Source organism: Arvicanthis niloticus, chromosome 24 (assembly GCF_011762505.2).
Source record: "Arvicanthis niloticus isolate mArvNil1 chromosome 24, mArvNil1.pat.X, whole genome shotgun sequence".
In the NCBI taxonomy this organism is placed as follows: Eukaryota; Metazoa; Chordata; class Mammalia; order Rodentia; family Muridae; genus Arvicanthis; species Arvicanthis niloticus.
The window spans coordinates 29199945-29221865 of NC_133432.1; the positions used below are offsets into that span (position 1 = coordinate 29199945).

General features: G+C 42.1%; 1 protein-coding gene across 3 annotated transcripts; it reads left to right on the plus strand.

The window, feature by feature from the left end:
* Positions 1–9031: 9031 nt before the first annotated feature.
* Rnf6 (ring finger protein 6) lies at positions 9032–21470 on the plus strand. 3 transcript variants are annotated; one of them, XM_076923390.1, is made up of 5 exons: positions 9032–9305; positions 10027–10109; positions 12151–12346; positions 13630–13725; positions 18667–21470. In XM_076923390.1, the coding sequence occupies exons 3-5, from the start codon at positions 12169–12171 to the stop codon at positions 20412–20414; spliced, it is 2022 nt and encodes a 673-aa protein (XP_076779505.1). In that variant the 5' UTR covers positions 9032–9305; positions 10027–10109; positions 12151–12168; the 3' UTR covers positions 20415–21470. The 3 variants fall into 3 exon arrangements, with proteins under 3 accessions (XP_076779505.1, XP_076779506.1, XP_076779504.1); XM_076923391.1 differs by lacking the exon at positions 9032–9305 and adding an exon at positions 9308–9670; XM_076923389.1 differs by lacking the exons at positions 9032–9305; positions 10027–10109 and having other exon boundaries at positions 12121–12346.
* Positions 21471–21921: the final 451 nt, after the last annotated feature.

Below are 21921 nucleotides of genomic sequence, written 5' to 3' on the forward strand. Positions count from 1 at the left end.
AAAAAAAAAAAACACCTGGGTCCAATCAAAACACATCTATTAATTATAATGATCCAAGTTTGATTTTTCCCTCTTCCCACCTCCCTACATCTGATATGACATATGAAACATAATGGGGATATTAGACCTTACAATTGAAGTAATCCAGAATGGGACTGGAGAGGTTGCTCAGTGGTTAGAGGCATTTACTGCTCTTCTGTAGGACCCAGGTTTAGTTCCCAGCACCCACGTGATGTCTGACGACCACTTGTACTCCAGACCCAGGGGTCCAGCACAGCCCTGCTGGCCTCCACGAGCACTGAGAAACATGGTACACTTACATACATGCAGCAAAGCACCCATATAAAAATGAAAAAAATTTAACAATAATCAAGAATGCAGTGTGGCCCAAGAAGTCAATGTGGCAGAGAGGAAGTCAGGTTTATTTGTCAGGTAAAACTCGTAATTTTAAACTAAATTTACCATATATGTTTATTTCCCTTGTGTTTACAGTGATTTTCACTCTATGAAATGTTTTGTTGGATGCTTAGAAATGTTTAAATTGTTTAATTTTGGTAGATTTTTAGAGCCAATTTCACTTTATAATGATAACCTCATAAAGAGTGGTTAGTTCTCATTTGGGAGAGATTGGTCTTAATATCTAAATCACTCTAACTTTTATTTGTGGGTAACAATTTGATCTGTCCAGCTATCTTAGTATTATAGAGCAAACTTTAGTTTGGGGAAGTAGGTGAAAAAAATTACATTACAGATAAAAGTTGGACAATCATATAAACTCAAATTTCAATTTAACAAAATTGCATGGGAATGGGGGGGGGCTGTTATATGTACAAAAATAGTATGAAGTCTGACTTCTCAGAAAGCAGGATTCCCCAGGCTTTGTAAGGGTAATTAAATACTTTTACATTTCTTAAAAAGTTATTTAAATAAAATAAAATCTTACAAAAATCTTACTTATTTTATAGTAGAAAAGAGAAAAGTCCAATAGGAATCTTTTTTTTTTTTTTTCTGACAAGGTTTCTCTGCTAGTCCTGGTAGTCCTGGAACTCACTCTGTAGACCAGGCTGGCCTCGAACTCAGAGAGCCCTGCCTTCTGCCTCTGCCTCCCCGTTGCTGGGATTAAAGGTGTGCTCCACAACAGCCTGTCATTCATTTACTTTTTTGTCAGCAGCTATGACTATTGTTTAATTTTTTTTTAATCCTCGATTTTACGGTAGCCTACCATATTCATCAAGAAACACAGGTGCTTAGGGCTAGAGATAGCTCTATGCTTAAGAACACTGACTGCTCTTCTAGAGGACCCAGATTTGACTCCCAGCACCTGCATGGTGGTGGCTCATAACCCTCTGTAGCTCTAGTTCCAGGGGAGCTGACACACTTTTCTGGGAGTTGTGAGCACTACACATATGGAGTGGTATGTACATACACTCAGAGGCAGTGTGTGCGAGCATACACACACACATACATAAATAAATAATAAATAAATATTGTTAAAAGATAGGCTCATGGGTTATAAAAATATAACAAGAAAATTTCTATTTTAAGAACTAATAAATTTTAAAATTACTACATAAAATAAGAACCTATATTTCAGAAAAGACTTAAAAAACATTGTTAGTATCGAAGTTGTCAAGGAGTTCTGAGCTTAGACGTACGGTACTGACTTAGTTAAGGTTTCTGTTGCTGGGAAGAGACACCATGACCATTGCAACTCTTATAAAGGAAAGCATTTAATTGTGGCTGGCTTACAAAGGTTTAGTCATCATAGCAAGAAGCATGGTGGCATGCAGGCAGACATGGTGCTGGAGAGGTAGCTGAAAATTCTATATCTGAATCTGAAAGCAGCAGGAAGTGACTGTGACACACTGGTCAGATTGAGTTTCTGCTACCTCAAAGCCCACCCCCTAGTGACACTCTTCCTCCAACAAAGCCGCAATAGTTAATAGAAAAGAGGCAGAGAAATGCCCAGGGTTTCCATAGTGGAGGACTTTGTTATGAAATATAATACAGCGATGTATTATATGTATATTATATGTATACATGCCATGTAACAAATCTGATATAAAGGTTTATTTGGGGAAACGGAAGGGAGTGAGGACCTGGAGGACGGGTAGAAGAAGACAGATGGGAGCAGAGTCATAAGGGCAGAGAAGGGGGACAGAGAAGGACAGAAACGGGGAGAGAGACCAGCCAAGAATATGTGGGAACAGAGAAAGAGACTAGCCAGGAACATGAGGGAACAGGGAGAGAGCCAAGACAGGTGGCTAGTAGTCCTTTTATATGTAGCCCAGACCTGGCAGCAGGTAATGGCAGCAGGTGATGACATAAGCTATTGTTAGGTCCCTGGGAGGAGCCTAGTGTAATCCCTTATAAACCAACAGATTTACCTGAAGGTCCAGTAGCAAACAAACAAAAAAAAAATGTGTCCAATTTGTGAACAACCTTGCAGGGTAGGTAGGTTTTCTTCTCTCTCTCTCTCTCTCTCTCTCTCTCTCTCTCTCTCTCTCTCTCTCTCTTTTTTTTTCCCCGAGACAGGGTTTCTCTGTTTAGTCCTGTCTGTCCTGGAACTCACTCTGTAGACCAGGCTGGCCTGAACTCAGAAAAGTGCTGGGATTAAAGGCGTGCGCCACCACTGCCAGGCTTCTTCTCTTTTTTTGAGATTATAATATAATTACATTATTTCCCCTCCTCCTGTTCCTCCCATCAACACTTCCCATGTTACGCCTGTAAATGTTTCTGCTCAAATGGGAGGGTATTCTAGGACTCAGAAGCTCAGGAACCACACAGCTCTGAGAGAAGGTATCTCCATGGAAGGGCATCCAGACACTGGAGCTTCCAGGGACCTTCTAGGACCCTTCCAGCTCTGAGGTGGGACAGTATTCCAATGAAAGAAGGGCATTCTGAGACACGGGAGCTCAGGAACCACACAGCTCTGAGAGGAAGCCTCCTCAGAAGAGGGGTTGCTGCTCCCAGAGGAGGGTATCCCCAGCTGAGCTGAAGAGCTCAGAAGCCTCAACCCCACTCCTCTTTGCTTCTCTTCATTGCTTCTTCTTTTTTTTTTTTTCCTGGCTTCTTCCGATGACAGAGTCACTCCAGGCAAAAAAATGTCATGAAAGTGATTTACTGGAGGGTCCAGGGTGTAGAGGGATGAATTCAGGAATGGCTGCCTTCTGCTCCTGGGAGCAGATAGCAGGGAACCTGACAAAGGGGCGGTGCTTAACATATGATTACTGAGGAGGCGGGGCTTCTCAGGACAGAAATTTCCAGAGTGAGGATTGGTGGAATTTCAAGTCCTGAGCTTGGGGAGCTTCATGATTGGTGGGTTTTCCTGCTCAGGAATTGATGGGGTTTTGTGGGAAGCTTGGAAGAATGGTGTTTTTTTTTTTTTTTCCTGCTCAGAGATTGGTGGCTTTTTTTTACTCCCTTTTCCCTGCATCAGGTCTATGGATTAGGGTGGGAAGGCCTTCCTGGCCGCAGCCAGCTTTCTCTGAGGCACATCTCTGTGGAGCTGCTGGGGGAGGCTGGAGAGAAAATGCTGCCATTGTGGACAGCTTTGGAGGGGCAGCCCCCCTTGAATTGGGAAGGGAGATGTGCCACCTTGGACAGCTCCTGTGACAGCTGCAGGCTGAAAGCCTGTCATGGTGCTGCCATTTTGATAGGAGCTGCTATTTTTGACAGCTCCTGCAGGAGCATCTTACCACAGACCATACATAGGCTGGGGCAAGAAGGTGATGGCTACCATTTGGATGGATTTTTGTGGCGCATCGCTTAGGGACTGCAGATGCTCTCCAGACAAAGTGAGGCCAAGAAGGGAAAGTCCCCCTCGGGGAAGGGAGTCTTCCATTTTGGGCCAAGCTCCGAGAATCAGCTGGTCATGGGGGACTGCAACCTTAATAACAGGATCTTCCAAAATACCACCATAACTTTCCCACCATGCTGGACTATACCCAGGAATCAAAAGAAAACCGTCAGGATATTTGATTACAACAAGCCAAGTAACTCCTACAGAAGGTTGTTGGTACATAAAGTGGAGTTGGTGGTATTATAAACCTTCATGCAAGGTCCTAGGCCTTTACAGCTGGTTTACAGGAGGAATGTGAAAGAGTCTGGGACTTTGGGCTAGAAAAGACCTTGAATATGGTAATGAAATGGGTCATCTTGGTGGAAATTTGGAAGATAGAAATGATGAGAGAAAGGACATGAGACCTAGCTTGTGAGGCTTCAGGGGAAACAGGGATATCAAGAACTGGGATGGGGATAACCCATCTGACATACCAGCTAAGGATCTGGTGGCATTCTGCCCATGTCCTGAGAACACAAGTGATGATGAAGCCACAGGCAAGAGAATAATGTTTGGTGGATGAAATGTCCAGATGGGACAGCTGTCTGTCTCACACATACTGTTCTTACCCCTGGGTTAACAAGAGAATAAATAACAAGTGGAAACAAAAACAAGAAAACTGTGGAGCTTGCTTAGGAAACGTGTGAGCTTATGATGGTAAATCAATCTGAAATTGTTAAAGAGAAAACCCACTGTCGTAGTTAGGGTTTCCATTGCCCAGGAAGACATCATGACCATGGTAGCTCTTATAAAGGGCAACATTTAATTGGGGCTGGCTTGCAGGTTCAGAGGTTCAGTCTGTTATCATCACGGCAGGAAGCATGGCAGTGTCCAGGCAGGCATGGAGCTGGAGGAGCTAAGCATTCTACATCTTTTTCCAAAGGCTAGCAGAAGACTGTCTCAAGGGTAGCTAGGAGGAAGGTCTTAAAGCCCACCCCCACAGTGACACACTTCCTTCTATAAGGCCACACCTCCCAATAGTGCCACTCCCTGGGCCAAGCATATTCAAACCATCACACTAACCCTCTTCATTGTAAAATAGGAAAGAAGGCCTGAAGGGAATACGAAACCATCAAAGACTACAATTAAGACCCACCTCACGAGGCTGAAGAGACGGCTCAGTGGTTAAGAGCACTGACTGCTCTTCCAGAGGTCCTGAGTTCAATACCCAGCAACCACATAGTGGCTCACAACCATCTATAAGGAGATCTGATGCCCTCCTCTGGTGTCTGAAGACAGCTACAGTGTACTCATAATAAACACATAAATATCTTAAAAAAAAAAAAAAAAAAAGACCCACCTCATGCCATGTTTGTTTTGAGATACGGTTTCTCTGTGTATCCCTGGCTATCTTGGAACTCACTCCATAGAGGCTTTGGACTCACAGATCCTTTCAGTTTTGCCTCCCTAGTGGTGAGATTAAAGCCATGTGCCACCACATGAAGTTTTTAAGTTGTATCTTTAAATCGACTATGACAATCTCTTCTTTTCATATAGAATATTGTTCTGCTTGAAAACGAAGAAGGAAAAACCAAGGTTAGAAAAATATGAATGAAAATAGAGTTGAGCTTGTGGTAGTAGCAGTGGCAGCAGTGGCACACACCTTTGATTGAAGAAGACAGAAGGCAGAGGCAGGTGGATTTCTGAGTTTGAGGTCAGCCTGGTCTGCAGAGAGAGTTACAGGACAGTCAGGGCTACACAGAGAGACCCTGACTCGGGGCAGGGGAGAGTAAATAGAGAGTTGAGAAGAGTTTGATTTCTCAAAATTTCTTCTAATATAACCTCTAACTTCTTTTTTTTTAAACCAATTTCCTACTGATCTTTAATAGGTCTTTTTAACTTCAATACAGTGAGTCCATCAACTTTTGTTACCTACCGACTTCATCACTTCTTTTTTTTTAATGAAAGTTTTGGTTTTTTTAAAGTCAAAACAGGCTGCCTATTCATTTTTAATTCTCTGGGATTTTAAGTGTGTGTGTGTGTGCGTGTGTGTGTGTGTGTGTGTGTGTGTGTGTGTGTCATGTTTTCTCTGTCCAAATTTGGATTAAATGTTTCAATGAAGAGATACATAAAGCCAAGTTATCTTTAGATTTCCCCATTTTCCAAATACATATAAGTTAAACTAACACAATTATCAAACATAAAACCAGCTGGAGTACCACAGGACAGCTTTTCTCTGAACATTTCCTCCTTCCATGAATTAGCTACAGGAGGAAAAGCAGAAAGCAAATGAACAAACCAAATGTCCTAAAAGCAAACAAACAGAACCGGGCATAGGCAGAAACCAACGGAAACAAATGACTTTAAATAAACAAAGGGTTCCCTAAGCAAACAGGGAAAATAATAAAGCAACCAAACAAAGAGGATCCTTATAAGCAGCTCAAAATAAAGCAAACCAAGGTAGGTCCAAGCCCCAGAAACAACTCAGGAGCATTCCCCTGAGGAATCGACACTAAACAGCCTGCCACCAACACAGTGACTCCTCCAATGAGGTCGCATCATTTTTTGGGGCTCCACATTCAGCCACCAAAAGCCCTTAATGCAAAAACAGCTCCTGCTTCAAAAAGAATAAGAAATAGTTTGTCCTGGAGCCAAACTTGTGTGATCATGACTTGGAAGACAGATTCCAGTTATTCCAAGTACCATGTTCCAGAGCAGTAACAGATTTCATGATAGTTTTATAGTAACAGAACAAAGAAAATAAAATCGAGATACTTTCAAGATACCTTGGTGGATAAGCCAGGTGTGCTGGCTCAGGAGGCAGAAGCAGATGGATCTTCCAGGACGCCAGGCTACACAGGGCTACTTCAATCTTGAAGGACAAAAGGAAGGAAGAAGGGAGGGAGGTGGGTGGAAGCTGGTGTTAACAGGCAGGCAGATTTCAGAAAAGCAGAGAAGTATTGCTACAGGCCACAGATGCTAACTGCTTACATTATTTTGAGTTGGTGGAAGCTAGGGGACTTTCCATAAAGCCTAATCTGCTAGTCACAAGGATATTAGGTCACACACAGAAATGGACAATAAATGGCTCTTGTTGGTGGTGGTAGGGATGAGGGGGGGGGGAGATATCCCAGGGTTATTTGGCTTTGACTTGTAACACAATCATGGAAGTTTTAATCAATCTACCTGGTAGAATGTTTAACATAGATATAGCACCCCTGGAGGGGAGGGGACTTCAGTTCACAAGTCCCATTTCCAGTATTAAAAAGAAATAGAAGGGACTTCAAGGTAAGGTGAAAGACAAGAGAGCTGGCTTTATGTGTATGCCTCTGAAAGACAGAGTTAGAATAAGAAAAAAATGTAGGCTTTTCCTAGTCTTAGTTAAGGTTTCTATTGTTGTAAAGAGACACCATGACCAAGGCAATTCTTGTAAAGGAAAACATTTGATTGGGGCTGGCTTACAGCTGTAGAGGTCCATTCTAATCGTGGAGGGAAGCATAGCAGCATGTGGGGCAGGTAACGGTGCTAGAGAAGGAGCTGAGAGTTCTACATCATAATCCACACACAGGCAGCAAGGAGGAAACTGGATGTGTTTTATTTACACTGGCTGTAGCTTGAGCATTTAAGACCTCAAAGCCCCATCTCCACAGTGACACTGTCAGCATTCTGTTTAAACTCCACCCCACCCAGCACTTGGGAGGCAGAGGCAGGCGGATTTCTGAGTTCAAGACCAGTCTGGTCTACAGAGTGAGTATCAGGACAGCCAGGACTACACAGAGAAACCCTGTCTCAAACAAAACAAAACAAAACAAAACAAAACAAAACAAAACAACCTCCACCCCAACAGTTACCTGGCAACCCAGGTATGCGCCTCTCCACAGTTACCTGGCAACAGCCAGGTGGGCCTGGCCCACTATAAAAGGGGCTGCTTGCCCCTCTCCTTTCTCTCTTGATCTCTTGCTCTTGCTCCTCTCTTGCCCCTCTCTTGCCTCTTGCTTCTCCCAATTCCCTCACCCCTTCCCCTATTTCTTCCCCCTCTTTCCACGTGGTCATGGCCTTCCTCTAACAAGGCCACACCTACAAATAGTGGCCACTCCCTATGGCCAACCATTCAAACACATAGATCTATTGGGGCCATTCCTATTCAAACCACCACAATCCCAAATAGAGACATACAAAGACGGCTTTAGAAGTTCATGAAGTAAATGGATACTAGAAAAGACAAAAACAAAGACAGGCTACACAAAGAAGTGATCCTAACACTGCCTCCACCATGTAGTTCCCTGATGAAGTTGGGGGAAGGGACACCAACGATAACACTGCTTTCAGAAGGTAAAGTCAGAGGAAAGGCTGATCCTCAGAACAACAATATAAAAGGGACATATAGACATTTTTGGATCAATATTAAAAGGGAGGAAAAGGAATCACCAAGCAGGACACCCTAAATAAAACCCAACCCACTTTAAAGACACTGATACTGAGGGCACTTTTCTACAGGAGAAATCTGAAACACTTGCCAAGAAAACTCAGTTTAACATTTGCTATTCTGCTACGTTTTAAATAATTAACAGACAGGGATTGGGGTGAGGGCGACCCCTCCTGTTAGTATCATCTTGTACTCTAGTAGTTTCATTGATGCTAAGGCTTGCTACATCCTGGTAACCAAGCACCCAGCAAACATGGTAGCACATTCCTGGGCAAGAACAAGAAGCTCACCAGCTAAAGGCCTGCCTGAGAGACCCCGTCACAAAACAAAACAAATTCATGCAATAATGAAAGAAGGGAGGAAAGAATTACGGATCACAGCAGTATGCACGTATTAAACTATGATTAAGCCACTTGGCTGATGGGGGTGTCCGGAAAAGGCCCTATCAGGACCACAAGAATGGTTAGAAAAGTCTGGTGTCACATAATAAAAAAAAGAAAAGAGAGGGGGCTGATGCAAGGGATAGCGGGAGAAAAAGAACGTGAATGGTTAATATTGGGAGTTTCAAAATGTTTTCTCATTACAAGCACTTGACATTTCCTCGGCTCAGTGAACGACAAGGGAAATGCTCAAATTGGGTAGTTACACCAGGGTAGTAAAAAGCAACGAACAGCTTGACAGATGCGCTTCTCCAGACTTCGTCAAAGGACACGGACGTAAGAAAAGAGCTGGCATTTCTAAAGCGTGGAAAGGCGGCTCCGCCTTCGGGACTGGGAGCCGCCAAGAACCTAGACACGAGCCCGAAACGTGCGGACCTGCGCATTGCAGATGCGGAACTCAAGCGCCGCGGATCGGCTGCCGGCGAGCGCCGTTTCCAGACGCACCGGCAGAATCGGCGCAGACGGTGGCGAGCCTTAGTTCTCCTAGGTGGTGAGGGAAGGCCCGAGACTGGACCGCCCTCTCTTAGCTTTCTCTCGGTCAGGTCGACTCCGAGCAACAGCAGAGAGTCTGAGCTTCGCGCCTCAGTGGAAGATTAGGGGGGGGCGTAGCGGCCTTCTAAGGCTCGGCCACAGAACCTTCCGCCCCCTCGCCGCCTCGGTGAGAACAACCGGGGTTCACCCTGCTGGAGGTGGGGTGGGGGGTGGAGGTGGCGGGGGCCCTGCGTACAAGGGGGAAGGGTCATTTTGTGAGTCTCACTACTACTTCCGGGAGACGCCTCGGAAAGGAGGACGTGCTAAGGGGCGGGGGGCCGAGGGGAGAGGCACTTACCTCTTATCCGATTGGTTAGTTGCTTGCTGGTTGAGCTTTTCTAGTTGCTGATTGGCCCCAAAGCCAAATCCAGGTCGCAGGGGAAGCGTTACTTGAGGCTAGATTGAGGTGAGATTGGTCGGGTTCCTGAGGCCAGTTTGTGTGTTGGAGTAGGGATTTCATCTTAACCCCAGTCCCGGGCCTCGATTAACAGGGTAAGGAGGAGAACCGGTAGCGGGATGGTGGGGGGCGGTTGACAACGAAGTGAAGGCTTATAACTAACCTAACCCAACTTCCTCACCTAGCCTTAGCTACACAACGGTGGGAAAGTGATACGAAGGCCTTTGAGAAAGGAGGAGGCGCAATCCTCGGAGCAGTGACGGTGTAGGAGGAGAGGCCTTCTGGGAGTTTTGTTTGTTATCTAATTGTATGAGGCTCTAATTTCCTAGATGAAGGTCTAACAGAACCTTCTGGAGAATTTAGCTTTGACTTTGGAGAGGAGTCGGGAGACTACTAGGTGTTCAAAGAGGCAGTTTGCTGAGTAGTTCAACTTTTGTTTTTATTACTTCAGATGAGCAGCTCTCAAAAAAGGCACAAACATCAGAAGCATGGATACAGTCTCGTCTGTTAGAGTAATATTCAAAGGAAAATAAGGTATTTATTATGGCTTACTTATGGTTAGTTAATCCAAGAATATTTCCTTGGGGGAGAAGATCTCGGGTTGTGAATATCTTAAGGAGCTTTTTTGTGTGTGATCAGATTTTTACTTATTAAACATCTATTTTAAAAATCAAGTTTCTAGACGGACAGTGTTGGCGCACACCTTTAATCCCAGCACTTGGGAGGCAGAGGCAGGTGGATTTCTGAGTTTGAGGCCAGCCTGGTTTATACAGTTAGTTCCAAGACAGACAGGGCTACATAGAGAAACCCTGTCTTGAAAAACAAAACAAAAATCAAGTTTCTGCCGTGACCACTAAAATGCTCTTTGCTGATAATAGTACTGATTACACTGCAAATGGAAAACCTTTACTTTTTGATATTATTAACATCTTGAGTGAGTCTTGCCCCACCTTCACCAAAGGTTTTGTGTGTGTGTGTGTGTGAGAGAGAGAGAGAGAGAGAGAGAGAGAGAGAGTGTGTGTGTGTGTGTGTGTATTCCTAACTGCCCTAGAACTCACTCTGTAGACCAGGCTGCCCAGGAACACACAGAGATCTGTCTTTCTTCTGAGTGCTAGGAATGAAGACATGTGTTACTACACCTAGTTTACTGGCTGATTTTGTGTATCAACTTGACATGAGCGAGAGTCATCACAGAGAAAAGAGCCTCCGTTGAGGAAATGCCTCCATGAGATCCAGGTGTAAGGCATTTTCTCAATTAGTGATCAATGAGGAAAGGCCCAGCCCCTGTCTATGGCTGGTAGTCCTAGGTCCCATAAGGAAACAGGCAGAGCAAGCAAGTAATCAGCGCCTCTCCATGGCGTCTGCATTGGCTCCTGCCTCCATGTTTTTGCCCTGTTTGGGTTCCTGTCCTGACGCAGTGGTGGAAGTGTAAGCCAAATAAACCCTTCCTCCACAACTTGGTTTTTGTTTTTTGGTTTTTGGTGTTTCATTGAAGCAATAGAAACCCTAAGACAGCTGGCTAGCTTTGCATTCTAAAATTAGGGGAGTTGTTTGGTTTTGTTTGTTTGGGCTTTTTGTTTTGTTTTTGGCTTTCCAAGACAGAGTTTCTCTGTAGCCTATTCTGTAGACCAGGCTGGCCTTGAACTCAGAATTCTCCTGCTTCTGCCTGGCTAGTTTCTGATTTTTGTTTTAAATGTATCTGCTAGTCAAATACTTCTGTCAAGTCTTACAGTAAAGAACTGACACATAAAGAACAACAAAACAACTTTTAGGAGCTAGTAGGTCTAGGCTTTAGCTTAGAAAGTAATCGCTGAGTCAGACACAAACACACATCTCATTTCTGAGTATTAAATTGATCATCTTTTTAAAATTTTTCTTTTGTCTCTCAAAAAAATTGTATCTAAAAGCCTTCGTCATGTTAAAATTTTAGGCTTGGATGATCCACATTCTTAATATACAGAGGCTCCTACGTTCGTCCCAGGACACTTGGGAATGCAGTCTGTTATGTTTGTAGATGATGTTGTCCTGCTCTCCTTCCAGAGGAGATGTTGAATATAAAATAACCACCGCTGTCTCCTTGCACTTTATTGAGATGAAAATAATTGTTTGCCTATTGTGTCTGCTGAAAACTCAAAGTTGATCTCTCTGAGACTGAAAACTAAAAGGAAACAACATGTTACCCATGGCTCTGAGAATTGAGGAAGTACACAAGAGCTCTGGCTGTCTATCAGTCTCAGGCCATCCTTCAGCCTGGACTAGTTAGACTCAGGAGTTTCTGGTTGTGGGGGCTACATCTAAGTGCTGTCCTTGAGAAGCAGATTTTCTACCTGATGAGATGAGGAAAGGTAACACTGCTACTTAGAATCTTAGAATATCAGTTCAGTAAGTCTCTAAAGGTAGTTATGAATCACAATGGAAGAGATTGTTAGTGGCCTACAGAGTGAGTTCTGGGCCAGCCACGGCTACATAGTAAGAGCTCATCTCAATAAGCCAACAACCAAAACAAAACAAAAACAGTACAAAGCTACGTTAGCCCATGACTGATGCATTGAACTTGTACATGTTCTTTAAACAGGAAACTAGAAGTCTCAGGATGAATCCAGCTAGATGGAGATCAGGTGGTAGTGGAGAAGAGATCTCATTTCAAGAAAATGAGAGAAGATGGCAGCAAGAGCGTCTCCACAGAGAAGAAGCCTATTATCAGTTTATTAATGAGCTCAATGACGAAGATTATCGGCTAATGAGAGACCATAATCTTTTAGGCACCCCTGGTAAGAAATGGGCAAAGGGGGAAATTATTTTTCTATCATTGAAAGCAGGGATTTTAGAGTAAAGAGAGTGCCTGCCTTTGAGTATGTACTGTGTTGAGTCAGAGAATTATGCAGTATAATAAAATCACTGCCCTCTGTGCTTGATAAATACATGAGGATACCGGATATATGGACATACCCACAGGCCAAACTTAAAAAGCCAATGTACACAAGCATTAAGTGTTCACTTTCGTAATTCTTACCACCCTCCACTGCCCACCCCTCCTGTGGATGGGCTTGCGTTGAAACCTAGGGTCTTGTGCATGTTAGGAAGTGTTCTGCCACGGAACTACACTCTAGCTCTCTATTTCTTTTACATAATATTTGTACAAATAAAATGTTATTTTAAACTTAATTCTTAACTTATATGAGGTGTTAACATTCAGCTAGATAGTGACCACCCAAAAGTCCAATGTAGTCTCTACATTTTCTTTCAAATTCACTTCATAGTAAAGTAGCTGAAATGTGTCTGTCTGTATGCATGTATATTTGTATGTTGGTGGCTCATGTAGTAAAATATTGGGGTAGAATTCAAGCACCAAGATTTGAGCATTTCTCTAAAACATCTTTAGAAAAAAAATGTACATAAATATGTCTCATCCTTTTGGTATTGTTATAAAACTTGTTTTGTTTTTTAATGTTTGTCTCTGGTGAGGGGGTTATGTACATGAGGTCAAGGTCCAAGGAGGCCAGTAGAGGCCGTTGGGTTCCAGGCCTTTGGGTCTCCTGGAGCTGGCATTAAGAGGTAGTTGTGAGCGATTCAGTCTGGGTACTGGGAACCGCTGACCCATCTCTCCAGCCCTAACTTACAGGTACTGAGAGTTTCTGTTAACCAAAATTATTTAAGTTTAAATCTCAGTTTTAATGAAATATTAATATAGATAGGACGAAGTTGATGTGTATTTGTATCAAATATTATTAACCAGTTTATGAACCATGAAAATAATAAGATTGTCTTCTGTAGGTTAAGATTTTTTAAATTACATTTTATTTAGCGTGTGTGTGTGTGTGTGTGTGTGTGTGTAAATGAGAGAGTATTTAGATGCTACAGGACAACCAGTAGATACCTTCTTTTTTCCCTCCACTATGTGGTTCTTTGAATTCTGGTTGTCAGGCTTAGCAGTGAGTACCTTTACCCATTGAGCCATCTCACTGGCCCCAGTTGCTAAAGTTTTTATTTCATGAGTTCTCATAAAACTTGGTAATTTAATTTTTTTGAAATGAGTGCTCTTTCGTTGTTTCAGGAGAAATAACATCAGAGGAGCTGCAGCAGCGTTTAGATAGAGCAAAGGAACAGCTGGCATCTCAGCCTGGCTCCGACAGTGGGATGAGTGATGGAGGTAAATAGATATTTTCCCTTCTTCCAACCTTCCTGAGACAAACCAGGGCCTCTGCATTCTTGATAAATATTCTACCATTGAGCTACATCCCCTAGCCAAATATAGTTCTTTCTAATGTTTGCATAAACATACTACATTGTTTTTTTATTGATGTGACTTAAAATGTATACAGAGCCTAATACCAACAAACAGGAAACTGCCTTTGCGGCTCCGTCAGTTTTCTTGCTCGTTTTTTTTATCAAGCAAACACTAAATTATATAAAATTTCTTGCAATAAGCAAAACACTAATGAAAACCAATTCAAACTAAGAGTAATTACAGAGTTAAAAGCAAGCCCAGCTTCGGGACCCCTCTCTTTGTTCTGCCTTCTCTCCAGAGACATTCATCTTTAGTAATGCTGTTACCAGTCAGCTGGCTGAGGGGTCTTTTGTTCTACCTCCATAGAAACTGTGGATAGTTCCCAGCTGCTCCAGGAAACAACTAATGTGATTTTAACATTAAGTTCAGAAAGTGAGATTTCCTCAGAAATCGCCTCCCTGAAGCCTCTCTGCCCCAGGATTGACCATCTTTGTGTGCGTTCTACCTGTGTCTCTCACACACCCTTCTTTCATCTCTCTCCCCTCACACTCTCAGCAGTGCTTTTCCAGTCTCTTACTCTTGCATACTTCAAGATAAACTCACATAACTAAAGAGAGGAAGACCCATTTCTCTGGATAAATAGATTTTTTTCTTTAAGTTTATGACAGAGGCTTTTAAGTTGCATGTTTACAACTGAGTGGTATTTGAGTAAGCCCACGATCTCTGGGTTCATAAAGTAAAAGCATGAGAAAGTAAGAGAAATAATGGGAACTTGGATTATTCCTTCAATTATGAACACTTTAGCTGTTAAGACAAGTCTAGTGCTGCAGATAGAGGAAAGTTTTCAAGAAAAAAAATATATATATATTTATACTTACACTTATATATGTGTATATATATCCCATTACAAATAGAAACCTTAAATCTTTTTCAAAATCTATCTTAGCGTATACGAAACGTTACATAAACCTTTAAAATACCTATCACTTATTTTAAATAAATCTGTCTTCATAATGCAGTCGTAAAAGATAATCCCTTCTCAAGGGAAAGTCCAGAAAGCAGGTAGGGGACCTTTCTCAGTAGCCTTTCTAGTCTCCCTTGGCAGCAAAAACCCAGCTCAGCTGTACCTTGGTCTGATACAGCTAGTGCCTGTTTTCAAGTTCTCTGACAGGACATTTAATGCCTCTTTTTCATAGTGAAACTATTTCAGGCTTGGTCTTCTTTTTCTCTTTATAGTGTTATGGTGTTTGTTGACTAGCAATAAGGATAGTGGAATTCAGATTCCCAGTTTAGAAGTAGAACAATATACATGATATAAGATTAACACTTACCAGGTAAAGACAGCAAAAATATGCCTCTTCAAACTCTTGGCCATTAGTGAAGTCTGAGGAAGGAGACAACCTTTGGCATGTGTCTTTTGGGGCAAAGTCAGTCCCAGTTACTGTTCTGTGTTAAAGTGAAACAATTTTAGAATAAAAACAAGTTGCTGCTTTTTCACCTTGATCAGGTTTGGGTGGTGCTCTTAGTGTAGCTCATCTGACCCGACCTGCAGGTCCTAGGTTATTCGTGAGGGACGAGGAGGATTACAATCCTGGAAGAACAGGCGAGAGAGAGAATGGACTCAAGGAAGCAAATGCTTGTCAAGAGTCATATATTTGGGCACAAAGTGCTTATTTATAATACATTTTGCAAAGGGAGGGGTAAGAGGGATCCAGGTGATGGGAAAGTACAGAATCTTCTTGGCCTGTGCCCTGAAACAATGGCGGTCTAACTACTTACTTCAAAAGATACGGTATACTGCTTTACATCTAAAAATCTATTTGTAACTATTAAGCAGAACCTTGTGGTTGCTAGGGAGATGAAGCTGCAGGAGACATTGTGCAGGTGGGGAGAAGTAGGGGTTGAGGGTAAGAGGCGAGGGTCCTGGCTTCTGACACTCATCCGTAGTGGTTATTTCCCACCGATAGCACTCGGCAATTGAGAAATTGAGAATGGCCCAAGGCACCATCAGTTTAACCCAGTGCACAGAGATCACCCCGTGTAAGGACTTTGCCTACTCTGTCCCTTTGGCAAAGGAATAGATTGCCTTAGACCAGACCATAACCATTTTCAGTACTGTTTGTGTCTTAGTTCTTTATGTCTATCTTCCTATTTTGGTATTAGAACAAACTTGGTTTCATAAGAGAGTTTGGGTATTTCAATTCCCTTTCTGTCCATGGAGCAATTTGGATATAGTGTTGGTGATTTCCTTCCAGGGTCTGCTAGAACTCTGTACTGTCCCCCTCTGGTCTTCGGAGGGTGGGTGGATGTTTTTTTTTTTCTTTAAATTTTTTGTTTTTTACTTTTAATTGAGAGACTTTTAAATACTACTTCCAGCTCATTGCTAGTTATATATCAGTTTAAATTATTTGCTTATCTTGGTTTCTTTGAGATCCATTAATTGTTAATATTATGTTTGTCTCCATGAGTTTTGTACTGTGTTTTCTCTTGCTCTTGATATCCAGCTTTATTTTGTAATACAGAAAGAAGGTGGGATGTTATTTCAATTTTCCTGTATTCACCAAGGCTTGCTTTGTGTTCTGCTATGTGCTCTATTTTGTATAGAGGACCATGAGCTACTGAGAGGAATATGTATTCTTTTAAGGTTTGGTGGAATTTTTCATAGATATGTTAGGTCCATTTAATTTATGATGGTATTTAATTCCAGTGTCTGTTTATATTTTGTCTGGATGACCTGCTTGTAGATAGGAGCACATTATTGAAGCCTCCCATTATTACTGTGTTGGGTTAATCTTTACATTTAATAGTGTTCACTTTATGTACTTGGGCACATCTCTGATGTATGTGTTTAGAATTATAATATCTGGTAGATTAAAAGTGTGATGTGACCTTTATCTCTTCTGACTAGTTTTGGTTTGTAATCTGTTTTGTCAAATGTTAAAATAGCTACACATGGGCTGGAGAGATGACTCAGTGCTTAAGAGCATTAACTGCTCTTCCAGAGGTCTTGAGTTCAATTCCCAGAAACCACATGGTCGCTCACAACCATCTGTAATGAGATCGGATGCCTTCTTCTGGTGTGTCTGAAGACAGCTACAATATACTCATATACATAAAGTAAATAAATCTTAAAAAAAAAAAAAAATAGCTGCACACCTTGCTTGTTTCCATCTTGTATTCGCCCGGAGTACTTTTTCATCTTTTTACCCTAAGGAGATGTCTATTTCTCATGCTTAGGCATGTTTCTCAGATGCAGCAAAAAGGTGGGTCCTGTGTTCTAATCTTCATATAGTAAACTGAGACCCATTTATTGAAAGATATATATTAATTTTTGGGTTTTTTTGGTCAAGTTTTACTGGTAAACATCTTTTGATTAATTGTCCTGGTCTCATTTATTTATCTCCTGTGGCCTGTGGAATGTGTTTATTCGTCTCTTCAGTCTGAAATATTTCTTCTAGTATCCTCTCTAGAGGTGGCTTAGTGGTCACAAATTAGTTTAATCTGTTTTTATCATGGGACATTTTTATTCTTCATTTATTAAACAGTTTTGCTGGGTATAATATTCTGGCATGTATGACCTTTCAGAACTTTGGTAATGTCTTTTCAAGACTTGAGCCCAGGGCCTTGATTACTGTGGTAGGCCTGCTTTTCTGTAACTTGGGCCTTCTCTTTCACAGCTTCAGCACCCTTTCCTTGGCCTTTCCTTGTAGTGTTTTAACTGGAATGTGTTGTGTCACTCCTTTTAGCTCTTGTTGTTTAAGGTTGTCTTCAGGATTTGGAGAATTTTCTCCTGTGATTTTATTGAAAATGTTTTCTATGCTTTTTGATGTGGAATTCATTTCCTCCCCACCCCACCCCCCCAACCCCTCTCTCAATGCCTGTAATTTATAGTTTCAGTTTCTTTGATGGTGTCCAAAGATCCTACATGTCTGTTCATGCTTTTTTTTTTTCATTTCTAATTTTCTTTGAGTGGTTGATCTAATTCCTCAACCCTGCCTTCAAGTCCTGATATTACTGTCTTATCCAAATGATCTACTCTGATTGTGAGGCTTTCCACTGAACTTTTTATTTAACTACTTTTTCATTTCCAGCTTCATTTCAGATTAGATTTTGTTTACTATTCTGTTTTTCAGATTCTGTCCCTTGTTTCATTTAGCTATGTGTCTTCTGAGGCTTCCATTTATTCCTGCTGTTACCAGTTCATTTAAGTAAATTCTTTGAACTCTTAGACTGTGTTTAGTTCTTCTTTTGACCTTTGTTCCTGAAAGTGGTCCTCCTTGGGACCATTACACTGATGGGATTCCCAGGAGTTTTGTGGTTTTGTGGGGTTTTTGTTTTTTTTGTTTGTTTGTTTGTTTTAGCAGATACTGTCTTGTTTTTTTTAATACAGCTTATTTTTGCAATGAGCCCTGAGCATCTGTGATTAGCATCTGTGTCTTGCTGTGTGTTTTCAGCACTCAAGGCCTGAATCGCAAGTTGGTCTGAGTGCCCAAGGGAATTCTAAGGGGGTGGAGCAGAAGGGAAGAGGTTCCTCATTACATTCCCTGTAGGCAGCTACATGGGTGGAGGGGGCTGGTGGGGGTTCTGAAAACAGGAGAGGGGATGGAGCCAGGTTGAGGAGAGAGGTTGCCTTACCAAGTTGGGGCTGCAGAGTGTAACAAATGGCCAAGGGCAGAGGCCAAAGGCCCAGTATTTTAATTTCTGTAGTGTGCTTTTAATATACTTTTAGAAAGTTTGATTTGTTTTCATTCATTAAAATAATGCAGAGCCTGAGTTCAGCACAACTGTCTTTCTTGCAATGTTTTAATGAAGATTTGAAGTCTTAAAGAAATTGACCTTAAATTGATTTGATTCACTTTCCAGACTCAGAAAACCTTAGAGAAAATTCAGATGAGGATTCTCTGCTGCGATGGCTGAACACCTTTCGGCGCACTGGGAATGTGACTCGAAGTGGACAGAATGGGAACCAAAGCTGGAGGGCTGTGAGTCGAACAAACCCCAACAGTGGCGAGTTCGGGTTTAGCCTGGAAATCCACATAAATCCTGACAACAGAGGTTCTGAAACGCATGGAGAGGACTCCATGGACATTCCTCTGTCAGGTGTTAGCAGAGAGCATGTGCAGCAAAGACCATCGAGTCCTGTGGCTAGGCGAACCAGAAGCCAGACCTCCATGAGCTCCACTGGTAGTGTCTCCAGTGTTCCCAGGGGTAGGCGAGGTGCGAGGAGGCAAGGTTCTGTGCAAGGATCATTCACAGCCCTGGGAAGGTTAAGGAATGGAATTGGAGCAGCACTTGGAGTTCCCAGAGTTAGTGCTCCTCATCCTAATGTTATTAACACCCACACAAGCCAGTCAGATGGTAGTACTCTCAGGCAAAACGGACGACAGCGGTTTGGAGCAGCACATATCTGGGAAAACGGGGATAGAAGTAATGTTACAGTGAGGAACACAAACCAAAGATTAGAGCCAATAAGATTACGTCCTGCTTTCAGTAGTCGAAGCCGGTCCCCCATTCAGAGACAGAATGGTACTGTTCATCATAATTCCCAAAGGCAGGGTAGACCGCGACAGCAAACGGGTAGAAACAGGTCTGTTAGGCACAGAGGTGTAACTCGAGTCTTCTTAGAACGAGGTAGAGAACGCAGAGGTACCAATTATACCCCGCTGTCCAACTCAAGACTTGTGTCAAGAATAACAGTAGAAGAAGGAGAATCCAGCAGGTCCTCAGCTGCTGCACAGCGCCATCCAGCGATCACACTAGACCTGCAAGTCAGAAGGATTCGTCCTGGAGAAACTAGAGATAGAGATAGCATTGCAAATAGAACCCGATCTAGGGCAGGACTGGCAGAAAGTACAGTTGAGAGCAACAGTGGGGGCTTCCACAGAACTATTTCTCATTTAGAACGGTCAGGTGTCCGAACCTATGTGAGTACCATTACAGTTCCTCTTCGTAGGATTTCTGAGAATGAGATGGTTGAGCCATCCTCTGTGGCTCTTCGGTCAATTTTAAGGCAGATCATGACTGGGTTTGGCGAGCTGAGTTCTCTAATGGAGGTGGAGCCTGCATCAGAGAATCAAAGCAATGGTCAGCATTTACCAGAGGTGTACCTAGAACTTAGTAATGGAGTTGCAGCTGATGCCAGTGGTCAGCATGGAGGAGCTTCCTCACAGGCCAGTCAGGCCCAGGAAGACAGGGCTGAAATGCTAGATGTGAACGAGCCCACCCCGCCACAGGCTCGCACCAGTGGCAATAGAAATAGAAGGCAGTTACGAAGGGCAGACAATGTAGTCGAGGCAGGAGCATTACCCATTCTGCGCCTTGCTCATTTCTTCTTACTGAATGAAGGTGATGATGATTCAATTCGTGGTTTAACCAAAGAGCAGATTGACAATCTTTCTACCAGGAGTTATGAGCAAAGCGGAGTTGACAGTGAGTTAGGTAAAGTGTGTAGCGTGTGCATCAGTGACTATGTGGTGGGGAATAAGCTCCGGCAGCTGCCTTGTCTGCACGAGTTTCACATTCACTGTATTGATCGCTGGCTGTCAGAGAACTGTACTTGCCCCGTCTGTCGGCGGCCTGTCTTAGAACTCGGGGCCACAAACAGTGGGTGAGAAATGGGGTGCTCAGTGCTGTGTGTTCCCGGAGCCTCATAGTCAAATGCTTTCCCTGAGTTACTTGTGATGAGGTAACCAAGACAAACCTATCAGATTATAGTTAGCACTATTTTTTGTGTGCTTTTTTAAAAAACTTGTTACAAAGAGTTTGTTTATATAAAAAAATTTAAAATGCAGATGTTAAATTATCCAAAAGTAAAGAATAGTTAATATTGCTAGAACCAAATAACCTTTAAAATGTTTTTATTTTGGTAATTTTGTCATGCTAAGCACTTTTGTATCTGCACAACTCAGTACGTTAGGGATCTTGTCTTTCTCCTAATACTGCAGTAGGTTTGCTGGGGTTCTCAGTCTCAGCTCAGTGCTTTGTTTAGACACTACTGTCTGAGTCTTTGTAGACTGTTAGGCTGAATGTCTGCTAGATAGACTTAAGTTACTTGAAATGATAATTTAACACGTGGCACACTGTATGTGTGTATGCAAGTATGTAACTGTGGGAACATATCCAGGCTAAAAACTATAAGACTGAGACTTAAGCTTTGGGGCTTAGACTGCATATGGCACTGTGTTAACAGTGACAAGATCATCTCTAAGAGGAAGTGAATTAAGATACAGTTTTAAGATAGAGATTGTTTACTGAAGCGTGTCTGACAATCTGATTTACTAGAGAGTGAGTGCACTAGTAATGAGTTCACTAATGAGTAGTGAGTTCACTAATAATGAACCTAGTATTTCTTTATTCATGGAATGTGGAAATTTTATGACAGATAGTTTAAGTTTGTCCTTTCTGTGATTTTTTTTTTTTAGAAGTATAAATACTTCTTGGGGTTAAATAGGGTTTACAGCATGCTTGATTTCTCAAATTTAGCTTTAAAATCTAAAATGCTTTAAAGTCTATAAAGTAGTGAAATGCATAGAAAATATGTAAATTTGGATGCCAAAAAGCTCCAAATAAGAGAAAAGCCTTTAAAAAAACATAGAGTTTATATACACACAAAGTATGCATTAAAGTCTATTTCTACCAATAAACATTAAAGACTGTGTGCGAGCTCATTTCTTTCTGTCCATTGTGGCTTACTTATCTTCAAATACTTACTCCACACTAGGTGGCTAGTGGCAGGGTTCACTAGGTGACAGCAGATTAAGACCCTGTCTTCATGGAAAAGACATCTGCTCTTAGAAGGAACAAATTGATTTTTACTTTGGTGTTTTTGTTTATGAATATGTATGTGACAAGGTCTTATTCTTGTATGTAATGATACCACTCAGGCAAGTCACAAGAAAACATTTCATGTCAAATCCTGAGAGGTTTAGAAATGCCTCCATATTTAGCTTTTCTTTCAATCAGTGATCACATTCAGTTCATACGTTTAGTCACGTGCCTAGAAAAAGCACAGGGTGCATTCACCAAAGTGAAAGATTTCTGTAAAAGTTAGGACTTTGGGGTAATTTTAACTTTTTCAGGTTTCTCATGAGTCTGGGAAGGTTGATTTTGGGCCTGGTT

What these genes read in the sequence shown, in the direction of transcription:
- Rnf6 (XM_076923389.1), top strand. Translation starts at nt 12,136, where the DNA reads ATGTTCTTTAAACAGGAAACTAGAAGTCTCAGGATGAATCCAGCTAGA. An exon ending in TAATCTTTTAGGCACCCCTG is followed by an intron (nt 12,347 to 13,629) that starts GTAAGAAATGGG and finishes TCGTTGTTTCAG; the next exon opens with GAGAAATAACATCAGAGGAG. An exon ending in CAGTGGGATGAGTGATGGAG is followed by an intron (nt 13,726 to 18,666) that starts GTAAATAGATAT and finishes TTCACTTTCCAG; the next exon opens with ACTCAGAAAACCTTAGAGAA.